The sequence below is a fragment of the Camelus ferus genome, chromosome 8, assembly GCF_009834535.1.
Source record: "Camelus ferus isolate YT-003-E chromosome 8, BCGSAC_Cfer_1.0, whole genome shotgun sequence".
Classification (NCBI taxonomy): domain Eukaryota; kingdom Metazoa; phylum Chordata; class Mammalia; order Artiodactyla; family Camelidae; genus Camelus; species Camelus ferus.
In genome coordinates this window covers 31,430,049-31,442,492 of record NC_045703.1, presented here as the reverse complement: position 1 = coordinate 31,442,492, position 12,444 = coordinate 31,430,049, and the positions used below count along the sequence as shown (strand labels likewise).

General features: G+C 37.9%; 1 protein-coding gene across 4 annotated transcripts in view; it reads left to right on the top strand.

The window, feature by feature from the left end:
• REV3L (REV3 like, DNA directed polymerase zeta catalytic subunit) overlaps positions 1–2,739 on the top strand; it is a 143,582-nt gene extending 140,843 nt beyond the window's left edge. For all 4 annotated transcript variants that reach the window (XM_032484708.1, XM_032484707.1, XM_032484709.1 and 1 more), the window contains one exon: positions 1,614–2,739. In XM_032484708.1, the coding sequence (XP_032340599.1) occupies positions 1,614–1,754 (141 nt within the window). In that variant the 3' untranslated portion in view covers positions 1,755–2,739. The remainder of the gene's footprint in view (positions 1–1,613) is intronic.
• Positions 2,740–12,444: the final 9,705 nt, after the last annotated feature.

The window sequence follows — 12,444 nt, the reverse complement described above, 5'->3', positions numbered from 1 at the left end:
GGAAAACACTCCCTATTAAAGAAACAATACATGTAAGATTCTAGACAGCCATAGTAGCTCTCAGAGAAAAATTCATCACCTTAAACACTTAATTAAAAATAAATTAAGCATCTGACTGAAATTTTTAAAGTAGATTTTTTGTTTTAGAATGTCTGCTAAAAAGTAAGTTTCCAGGTTATGGAGGTTAAAGTTTTAAATGTAAGCTTACTGAATAGAGCTTACATTTAAAACTCAGTACATGGGTGTTAAATCACCAGTAAAGGATCCTGAAACCAAACATTGAGATATATTTAGTGAGGCAAGTAATTCCATCCTGGCTTATTTATCAGATAAGCACAGAGAGTGCATAAATATTTAACAGTTTGTCCTGGCACCTGAATGTAGCTGTAGTACAGACAGTCTATATTTGGGACTAGTCTTGAGTCTTTAGGCAGAGGTCTCACTGGTGAAAGGCTGCAGAGTAGTACAGCATGCTTAGTCTCAGAGAGCCCGCTGAAGCACGGAGCTCTCGGCTGTCTGCTTGTGGCCGTATTGTAACGCTGGATATGGTAACCATTGTGCTCGGAAAAACGTTCCTTTCAACTGACTGGAAAATGTTGGGGCAGAGGACAAAAATCTTTTGCCCTATGAGACATCTCTAAAACAGAAGCTTTTTGATACAGACCACAGAAATAACTGGAGTAAATCTGATTTCTCTCTAAAAAGATGGAGTAGTAGCTACTGTATGGTAGCCTTCTTTTTTAATTACTTAGATATACCATTCACGTAGGAAAAAATCAGCCTGTATTTTCTTGACCTTTGGGGTCCTCGGTAGTAGAATCTTTTTAAATTTTTTCATGTTTCTCATGTTTTATCATCTTTTATCATTATTTTAACCGTATGTGTAACTTGAGACTTTACATATTAAAATCAGATCATTCATTGTGTAAGACAGTGTAATAATTCTTTTTAAAAATTGCCTTACGAGTTATTTTCCTTTAGATCAGAGCTCACTGTTTATCAGAATCACCTGGGAGCCCTAAAAAGTACAGATTCTTAGGCTCTCATGCCCAGAAATTCTGATTCATTGATCTGGGATCGGGTGCAGGCATTATCTGTTTTTAAGCTCACGTATAGCCAGAGTTGAAACCATTGGTCTAGACTAACTACGATTTTTAAATTCACATTCTTTGATTTTTTTCCATACTAGCATTTTCTCTTCTGAAATAAGAAAATGGGTAACTTTTTTATAGTTGGTATATAAAAAGATAAATCTGAGTAACGTAAAAAATAGTGTACACAGCCCTCATTTAAGAGACAGTCTCTAAATGTTAACTGGGTAGCCTGTTTATGTGAATCTTATTTATAGTAATATAATAGGAATCTACTATAAATGAAAGTTGATTTCCAGGGTGAAATGAATCCTTAGGAAATTTTGTGCTCTATGTTTTGTGAAATAATATCCTTTAGAAATGTCTCAACCTAGGGTTGGCTTTGTTTCAAAGAGATGAAAATTAATGAAATTTTCTGCCAGCAATCTGTAGTTGGTCAGAAAGGAGGGACTGAAAGTTTGCTGTTTACACATATACATGGAAACTTTCCTATCGTTTTATGTACTCCTCTTATACTTTCAGATATGCAAGAACTGTGCAGGTTGCTTTGATCGACATATCCCGTGTGTTTCTCTGAACTGCCCAGTACTTTACAAACTCTCCCGAGTAAATAGAGAATTATCCAAGGCACCATATCTCCGGCAATTACTAGACCAGTTTTAAATTGTCAATATCAGAGAATTCCAGGTGCTATTTTTTTCAGAGTTTACCACTAAACTGTTGTGCATGGTGCTTTTTCAACTTTCATCGAGTCAAGTATGTTCACTGTCTGTCTATTACCTGAAGACCATGAAGACGCTTACGCTGACTGAATTAAAAATTGTACTCGTTAATCTCTGAATAGCTCACTTCTTACAATGTACAAATTCCTCATCCTTTCACCTTTTTAACATTGTTTTATAATGCAGGTGTTGAATTTGCTCCAGTATGTGTAACATCTTGTAAATCCATTTGAGTAGATCATATTTACTTCCCTGTGGAAGGAGCACTGAAAACCTCTTTTTAAAAAACCATTCGTGTTTTCCTTGAACTGTCTGTATCAAGACGTGTTACTTAGAGATATCCATTCACTTTATAATTTTGACTGCGAAATATTTTGTAAATACACTTTTTTACTTTTCAAACAACTGAGTAAAAATAATGTGCAATGAATTTTATACAAATGATTTTCAAGTTGTTTGGTATATTTCCTCTAGGTTTTGCTTGACTCAGAGTAGAGTTGTTATTTTGATCGAACTGTGCAAACAAAAGTACCACGTGTAGCATTTTGAAACATTATTTTCTAAAACCGCTGTCTTGCTTTAGCTATTAATGGGGCATTGTGAGGAACTGTGCAAAGACATTTTTGTTACAAACCTGTGGGCCTGTTGCAATACTTTAAAAATAAAAAATTTTATTCCATTTTTGCTTGTTTTGTATAGACATTTCTATTGCTTCTAAATATGCTTAAAATATTTTCTTTCCTTATGTACAATCTTATTTGCCATCATCTTAAACACAAAATGTGTATTTAGAATATTTGTATAACTGTATAAAATAAAAAAGGAATTATGTGGTCAGTGCATTGTTTTCTAAACTGGAAATCATTTTGTTTTAAAAGTTAATAATGGAAACCATATTAAAATTGAATAAAATATGAAATATGGCAGTGTGGTTTTATCTTGCTATAAACAGTATTATCTTTATCTGTTTTATGTCATTACATCTTTCCCTATGCTTTCTGAATTTTAATAAGATAAATTTAACTCATCATATCCTAATTGATGTTGCAGTTCCCATACCAAAACTTTAAGATTTATAAAAATGGCAGCAAAACTAGTCTAGGAAAAAAGTTTATTTCTCATCCTTTCAGAGTTCTAAGACTCTCCATCCTAGTAGATCTTCTGTGTTCATTTTCACTTGGATATAGTTAACCTTGAAGCCAGGACTTTCAAGAGGGCAAGCAAAAATTATACTAGTACTTTTTTAAGACTTAACAATGCCAATTTTTTCAATAGAAAAAAAAATGCATTTTAAGATAGAAAGCTCCTCTGGTTATGCACCAGAAACAGGTCTTCCATGGCCAAATTCAGTACTTACAAATACTGGGGGGATTTGTTTTCTGAAAATTATATGGTAAATATGTACTCAAAGAGATATAAATCATGTCTCTGCACATATTTCTCCTAAGTCCTGTGGAGACATAATAAAGCCCTACTTCCGTACATCTTTTTTTCATTTGGGAGGCTGGAGCTAGTCGTCAAAATTAGGTTTTTCTTACCCTTGCGTGGGTGACCATTGATGAAGTTTTCTCTGTTACTTTCCCTTTTCTAAGTTCTGTGCTATTCAGACTTACACTTACATCATCTTTCTCATCAGAATAGCTGGACACAATAGTCTCAACAGGATAATAATTCTTAACCTCTTTATAATTGGACACAACCAAACTAACAAATGGTATTCAACACAAGTGCCCAAAACAAGCTCAAAACTAGTTTTAGGGACCTGGCCTATCTCTGGTTCCCTCTTCTGCAGGGGAATGCCTCCCCTGTAACTCTGTCCTCAGAGTCTGTTGCCTGCCTTTTTTAATGCGATTCATTTGCTGTTTCAGTAACTGTTACCTGTGAGGATGTTGAAACACGGCCCTGTTTTACCAAAAAATATTTTGTAAGGTGCTTCCAGTATACTTTCATAATTATTTCCCCTCTTTTAGAACAGCTATTAATAAAGTTTTGTTTTTCACCCATACTGCCAAAAAAAAAAAAAACCCTTTAATTTTCTCAGTAATGCTTTAGAAACAATCTCATTAAACATTCCCTTAAGTTTGTTAAAACATCATTTTCTGTCATTCTGACCACTTCCCACCAATGTGTTTCCCTAGATGTGAAGTGTTAACAAAAGCTACTTACAACTTTGTCTCCCTCTTCATTCCCACAGGAGTCCCAGTCAACAGAGGGAAACGGGCAAATGCTGAACCATGTAATATTCAATTCTATATGAACTTCAGTTTTCTAATAGTGTCTGTAAAGAAGGCCAATAGATTGGGGAAAAACAGATTAAAATGTGAACAGAAGAGCAGTTATAAAGAATTCTTAGAGGAAGTAGTTCTGTGAGGGCTGGAGAGAGTCTGAAAACTGTATTCAGTCCTGCCAACTGTCATAGGACATGTCCTTGTTAGTTTCAGAAAAAAAGCACATTCTCTGCCATCAACATGCTGTCCTAATGACCCAAATTCTCTCCCAGAGCCGCACCTTATGGAGTCTCTTGCTGTGTCACCTTGATCTTCCCGTCTACTTTCCATTGTTTCATTTTCATAATAACTGAAGCACAGGGATATTCCTTCAAGGCCTAGCAAATAAGATTTAAATTGATTTCTCAATTTCAGACTAGTATTTCTTAAAGTAGCCACATATACGATTTTATAAAGTAGGAATAAATCTAGCTATAAACAACATTATTAGGGCTCTCCCATGAAAAGGGAAGGCGGGGTAAGGCAACAGTGCACAACTCACTATTTTCAGGCTGGATGTGTCCTGATGTCTGTCATTGTGACCTACACCTCTTGGAAGACAGTCTGCCAAAGGCACTTTACTCATTGCTACCCGCTAAACACCCGTTTCTCTCCTGATGTGAGGAAGCTTGTTAGCCTTTAACCATTTTTGGTTTTATGAAAATGAATGAATCCTCATACCATTGATACCCCAGAGTTCTGCTTAATAAAAGCTTTATACAGGAGAGTAGTCATGAATTGTTTCTAGCATTTGGGATCGGAGGATGGAGTTGTAAGCCAGCACTAAACCCACTGCACCTCTCGTTTCCTCACCCTCAGAACTTTGGCCAGCTCCAAGAGTGGTTTACAAAGCAAACTATATTGTAGAGGAACTCTCTGGTTTATAAAATGAGTTTCCTCAGCCAGCCGCCTCACGACCCAGCCCCTCCAACCAGAAGTTGGCAGCCTCCACACAAGGCAGGGCCTGGCAACCAACTGTCCTGGCAGCCAACCAAGCCTACCAGACAGAACACAATAGTTAGTACACAACAGAAAGGGCCACACAGCCAATGTAGGGGCATCCTTAGATCATATAGTTCTGGTGTTAAGAGGGGGGTGCTCTGCTGGGATACACTGGACATCTACAAAAGGCCAGTTCTCCAAGGTCAAGAAATGAAACCAACCTGCCAGATACAAAGAAATAAAAACAAGTTAGGCAAAATGAGTCAATAGGGGAACATGTTCCAACTGAAGGAACATGATGAAACCCTAGAAGAACTAAGTGGAGATAGGCAATCTACCTGAAAAGGAATTCAGAGTATTGAATGTAAAGATGATCAAGTAACGGGAGAAGAATGGATGCACAGAGGGAGAGGTTAGAATTTTTTAACAAAGAATTAGAAAAAATAAAGAACAATAACTGGAATGAAAAATACACTAGTAGGTATCAACAGTAGACTAAATGATACAGAGGAACCAATGAGCTAGCTAGAAGACAGACTAGTGGAAATCACTGATGCTGAGCAGAAAAAAAAAGGAAAACTAATGAAAAGAAATGAGAAGAGTTTAAGAGATCTCTGGGAGAACAATGAGTGCACTATTTGCATAACAGGAGTCCCAGGAAGAGAAGAGAAAGAGAAAGGGGCTGAGAACACATTTGAAGACATTATAACAAAACTTCCCTGACCTGGGAAAGGAAACATCCAAGCCTGGGAAGCACAAAGAGTCCCAAACAGGATTAAGCCAAAGAGGAACACACCAAGATACACTGTGATTAAAATGGTAAAAACTAAAGATAGAGAATATTAAAAGCAGCAAGGGAAAAAAGCAAGTTACATACAAGGGAACTCCCATTAGACTATCAGCTGACTTTTCAGCAGAATCTCTGCAGGCCAGAAGGGAGTGGCACCGTGTATTCAAAGCAATGAAAGGAAGAAACATACAACCGAGAATACTCTACCCAGCAAGCCTCTCATGCAGAGCTTATCGATATCACCTCGCACCTGCCAGAATGGTTACCATCAAAAAGCCCACAAATAACAAGTGTTGTTGAGGATGTGCAGAAAAGGGAATCCCAGCACACTGATGTTAGGAATGCAAACTGGTGCAGCCACTATAGAAAACAGAATGGACACTCCTCAAAAAACTAAAAATAGAGCTACCATATGACCCAGAAATTCCACTTCTGAGTATTATATACATATATATATAAAATATGTATATATATACTATATATATATGAAAAAATAAACACTAATTCAAAAAATACATGCACCCCAATGTTCATAGCTGCATTATTTATAACAGCCAAGATAAGGAAGCAACCTAAGTGCCCATCAACAGATGACTAGATAAAGAAGACGTGGTATACATATATATCATGGAATACTACTCAGCCATAATAAACAACAAATTTTGCTATTTGCAACAACATGGATGGACTTGGAGGGCTTTATGCTTAGTGAAATAAGTCAGACAAAGACAAATAATATATGATATCATTCATATGTGGAATCTAAGAAAATAAAACAAACTAGTGGATATAACAAGAAACAGACTCAAAAATACAGAAAACAAATTAGTGGTTACCAGAGGAAAGGGGAGGGGCAGTGCAGGAGTAGAGGATTAAAGGGTACAAGATATTATGCACAAGTACACCCCAGTACCTCCTCTAAAAATAAATAAAATAAATAAATTACCTCCCACCCTAAATAAATAAATAAATAAACTACAATGATACAACACAGGAGATATAGCCAGTATTCTATAAATGGAGTGTAATCTTTCAAGATTGTGAATCATTATGTGGTATACCTATAAGATATAATACTGTACATCAAGCATACTCTAATAAAAATTAAAAATAAAAAAAATGGGCAGAGGATCTGAGTAGATAAATCTCCAGAGAAGACATGCAGATGGCCAACAGTTATTGGCAAAGGTGCTCAGCATCATTAATCATCAAGGGAATGCAAATCAAAATCACAAATACCACCTCACATCTGTTAGAATGGCTGTTACCAAAAAGGTAAAAAAATAACAAATATTATTGGCAAAGATGTAGAGAAAAGGGAACACTTGTGCACCATTGGTGGGAATATAAACTGGTGCATCCACTATGGTAAGCAATATGGAGTTTCCTTCGTAATTGAGAATAGAACTATCACATGATCCAGCAATTCCACTCCTGAGTATTTGCTCAAAGAAAAGGAAATCACTTTCTTGAAAAGATCTGCACTCCCATGTTCACTGCTGCACTATTTACAATAGCCAAGATATGGAAACAACCTAAATGTCCATTGACAGATGACAGACGACAGATGAATGGATAAAGAAAATGTGATGTGTGTGTGTGGTGGAATATTTGTCACTAAAAAAGAAAGAAATCCTGCCACTTGTGACTACATGGATGGACCTTAGAGAATTATGCCAAGTGAAATAAGTGAGACAGAGAAAGATAAATACTATATAATATCACTTATATGAGGAATCTAAACAAACAAACAAAAAACTGAACTCACAGATACAAAGAACTCATTGGTGGTTATCAGAGGTGCAGGATGAGGAGTAGGCAAATTGGTGAAAGTAGTCAAAAGGTAAAACCTTCTAGTTATAAAATAAGTGAGTCCAGGGGTATAAAGTACAGCTTGGTGACTGTAGTTAACAATAGTGTATTGTCTATTTGACAGTTGCTTAGAGAATAAATCTTTTAAAAGTTCTCATCACAAGAAAAATATAACTATGTGGTGATGGATGTTAACTAAACCTATTGTGATCATTTCACAACATATACATATATCAAATGATTATGTTGTACACCAAAAACTAATAAAATGTTGTATGTCAATGACATCTCAATAGAAATAAATCACAAAGCAAGCAAGCAGAGGGTACTTTATATTCAGTTTAGATATGTATATATATACATATAAACACATTTGTGTATATGTGGAGATGTCTCTAGAAGATGCACAAAAATAGAAAGATTGTTTTAATGGGGGTTGGGGTTAAGGGTGAATAACATTTACTTTTTAATTTACCTTTGTACTGTTTGAGTATCACTACATGCATATATTACCTGTTAAAACCAACCGCGTGCTCTTGTTGCTCACTCTTTTGTTGCTAGTGGGCTCCAGTTATCCCACCCGCTTGGTCAGGTCCAAGGGAGTCCACCCTTTGCCTGGTGCCTAAGCAGAGAACTCCCAGGGCAGGTGCAAGAGCTCCCAGCCCTATGTCTTCTTACTGACTTGCCAGGACAACTAATTGTCCTGTGACCCAAACCTCATTAGCTTAGTTAGGGTGTCCCACCTGGCTCCCAACCACAACAGTTATCTAAAACTCTATTACTTCCCTTTCGTAGATGGTCTCTTACTAAACTAGTGAACACCATTTTCTGATCAGAATTCCCCATTTGTGGCTGCCTTATTCTTTCTTTGGTTGAGTGGCTTGGGAATAATATTAAAAGTTGTAACAGTAGCTAGTATTTACTGTGTGCTTAACTAAGTGTGTTAGTTTGCTAGGGCTGCCATAACGACGGACCACAAATCGGGTGGTTTTAAACAACAGAAATCTTTCCCACAATTCTGGAGGCTGGAAGTCTGAGATCAAAGCATTGGGAGCGCTGGTTTCCTCCGCGGTCTCTCCTTGGCTTGTAGATGACTGTCTTCTGTGTCTTCACCTGATCTTCCCCCTGCCTCTGTCTGTGTCCAGATTTCCTTTTCTTATGAAGATACCATTCATATTGGATTAGGGTTCACACTAATGACTTCATTTTAGCTTAAGCGCATCTTTAAAGGCCCTATCTCCAGTCACAGTCTGGGGTATGGGGGGTTAGGACTTCAACATATGAACTTGGGGGGGGGACACAATTCAGCCCACAACAGTATATACAAGGTAATATGCTAAGTGTTTTGTAAACACTATTTCATTTAATAAATAAGCCTACCCTACCGAAGAAAACTAAGGCACAGAGAGATTAAGCAATGTCGCCCAGGTAATACGCAGCAGAATCAGAATTCAAATCCAGGCTCCAGGTCGCACCCTCTTAACCACCACACCACATATGAGTTTATGTCACATGTTCTACTGGATCCATTGAAGTTTCCCAAAGGAGAGAGAATGAAATGGCTACTGTAGTGAGCATACGGAAAAACTCCACTCCCCAAACCATTATCATTTCCAAGGAGGTAGCAGAGGGGTCCCAGCCAGTCCTCAAGTCTGCCCTTGTGAACTAGTCTCTTACCCCATCCTTCCAGCCCAGGGAACCCTTAGGAGCAGGTGGTGCGGTCACTCAGTGCACTCTCATGCCGAGCCAAGTCCCTGGAAGATAAAGTGGGTGTGTAACAATAAGCCAAGCCCCTGTTTCCTCATGGAAAATGCTGGGACCCTGGACATCACAGTCAGATATACTTGAAATCATATCTGGCCTAACGCCAAGGCTTCTAGAGGTGTGTACTTATGAGGAGCCAGAAAAGGCCAAGCTTTGCTCAGAGTCCCTGGCATGAGGCAAAAGTACGAGAGGATCCCTGCCCAGAGTGAACTGCACAGCTATAACCGAGGTCACTAAAAGCAGAGATAGCAGCAGTCAAATAAGAGCACCCGGAATGTCACTTATAACCGCTCTGATTAGACAAGGGAGAATGTGGTTACTTAGTTTCTTTCAACCTAAACTTTCTACTTTTAAAAACATCTTTTCCCAAAACTCCAGTAAAGCATGAAGGGGGTGGAAAGGTTGCTGTACACCTGAATCACGATCCAAATTAGAAGCATTTAACCGAACTACCACTATAGTTGTTTTAAACAAGTTAAAAAATAGGCAGGCTCTCAGCTGCTGGGCCCAGTACATCAGGGAAGCAAGGAGAGCAGCCCAATTTCCACCCAATGTGCAATTATGATAATTTCCTCTTCATTGTGAAACAGAGACATATCTGTAATCCTCTTAATTAGGGAAGTATCATTCAAGTAAAATACTAGCTAAAATATGCAGCTAGTGCCTACTTCTTTGGTGGACTTGTAAGTTTAGAAATTAGGTCATAAATGTAAGAGAAGCTGAAGGGCCAAAAATGGTAGACGTCATCAGATGTTAGATGTCATTTCTAAAACATCCATGTAAAGTGAAATAAAATACTACTCACATTTTAGGAACCAAATACAACTATCACATACATTTTGGAGTACTCACAATCTAAAATCTAGAAATATCCTTGACTAATTTTTGGAGAGACGCCAAACTCACTTTTTAACATCCATGAAATGAGACACATATCTTAAACCAGCATCAGTATTTATTTATATCAACATTTTATTCAAACAAGGTTTTACATTGTACAAAGCCATGTAAACAGTGAGTAGTCTTAAACCCAGATGTAATAAATCTACAAGATCACCACTCCTCCCCCATTAAGCACACACAAATCAAAACTGATCAGCAAAAGCCTGTCTGAAGGGCAATCTCCAAAAGGTCCAGGTTTGGTTTGGTTTTGGGCAGGATTTCAAATAACAGTATCGATGACCTCCTTTAACTGACCAAGCAGCAATGGAGGTAACAGGAAATAGGAGAGCTCTTCCTCTCCGTTTTTCCTTCAGAGAAATTGCACAGAATTTCAAGCATCTATAAAAGAAGCATGACATAACCAAACTGTAAGCTGGCCTTTAAAAACCACTGTAACGAGAAGTTCCAGTACTATGCACTGATAAAAGCAGCGGTTCTCAGCCTCCACCACACATTACAATTACCGGCGGTACTTTTAAAAACATCAATACTCAGGCTCCATGACAGACCAATTAAATTTTTATTTAAGTGAAAATGCTGCTATAGGAGTTTCTGAATACTTCAAGGTGATTCTAACAGCAGTCAGGGTTAAAAACCACTGGAGCAAAGGCTCATCACTTGACCAGGAGACAGAAATAAGGCTGCAATCATGTTTCTCCCTTGGGCCCTTTTTCCTCCTGGAGCTTATGGATTCTGGAGGGTGTAGAAGCAAAATGTCACTTTGCCCTGCTTCAGTAAGCTCTTCTCATATCACAATCAGAAGACATGTCACCCTCTGAGACAAACTGCAAGTAACAGGGTCATCTAACTGCTTCTGATCTCAAAAACAATAAAACCACAAACACAGATTCCCTAACAAAGCAATTTTATACCTGATTTTTGCTATACTGATGTCTGACAAGTTGTCACGACCTGTGCGAATAAGATAATCATGTGGGAGAGTTACTGCTTTTCCACTACGGACAGACTAATGCAAACTTGGGAACCTTGGCAGGTCTTGCTTTTTTCCTTGAAATTACTTGTGTTTTCATCTGGTAAGCTAGCCCTCCCTTGCTTTCTTGTAGGTAAACTTTTCCTTTCCTAAATGCTTCCACCTCTGAGTCTGTTTCCGTGAGGTTAAAGGCCCAAAGAGTGTGTGGACTCAGAACTGGATAGTCCCCTCCTAAAGGGAGAAAGTTCTCTGCAAGTGATAAGTGAAATGGCTGAGGAATAAAAACCTGCTCAGTTAACCTACAGGTGTTTGGAGGTGTAACCCAACATCAGGTTCAACCATAAACACGTCCTTTGGCTTACTGAACAAATTCCAAGGTTGATGTCAGACTCCTCTGCTGTAGCTTCTTCAGCAGATTTTCATAATATTAACCTCAACTGTACTGTACTAAATAATTTTTATAAAACTCTGAATTAAGAATGACCCCAAAGATTACATATAAAAATACTGGAAATGAACAGACACAAACACACACCAAGAAAACAAGAGCTCAGCTATTTTACTGACTTTTCTGGAACTGGGTAAAATCTATTACAATAAGCTGACTCCAGCTAACAGAAAGGGTGGCATAGCAAATCTTAGTTGAAACAGTAAAACATAAGCTCAATGAAGGCAAGAATCTCATCTGTTTTGTCCTCTGTTATATTCCCAGGGCTGATTTACTGAACATGGTAAATGTCAGTAGATACCTTTTAAATGACTGAAATGCTTGGATCTAAAATCTTTCTGGTCCACAGAGGTTAGAGCTGTAACAAGATCTCTTGCAAACTGGGAATCCTCTTGTATCTCACTCAAGCACAAATGATACTCCGTTAGGAGAGAGCTTTTTACCTTGGTGGAAATCCAATAGTCCACTACTAACTTTATCTAATAAAATCTCCAAAAAAAGGCCTGTAATTTGGTGTAATTTTGTTTTTCCAATTTTGATTCAAAATATGAACCATGGGGGGAGGGTATAGCTCAAGAGGTAAAGGTCTTGGGCTCAATCCCCAATACTTCCTCAAAGAATAAGTAAACCTAATTACCTCCCCCAACCAACCAACCAACCAAACATGAACCAAGACAGTTAACCCCAGAGCCTGACAATCTGTATCCCATTCAGGCATCCACTAGCAAATATTCA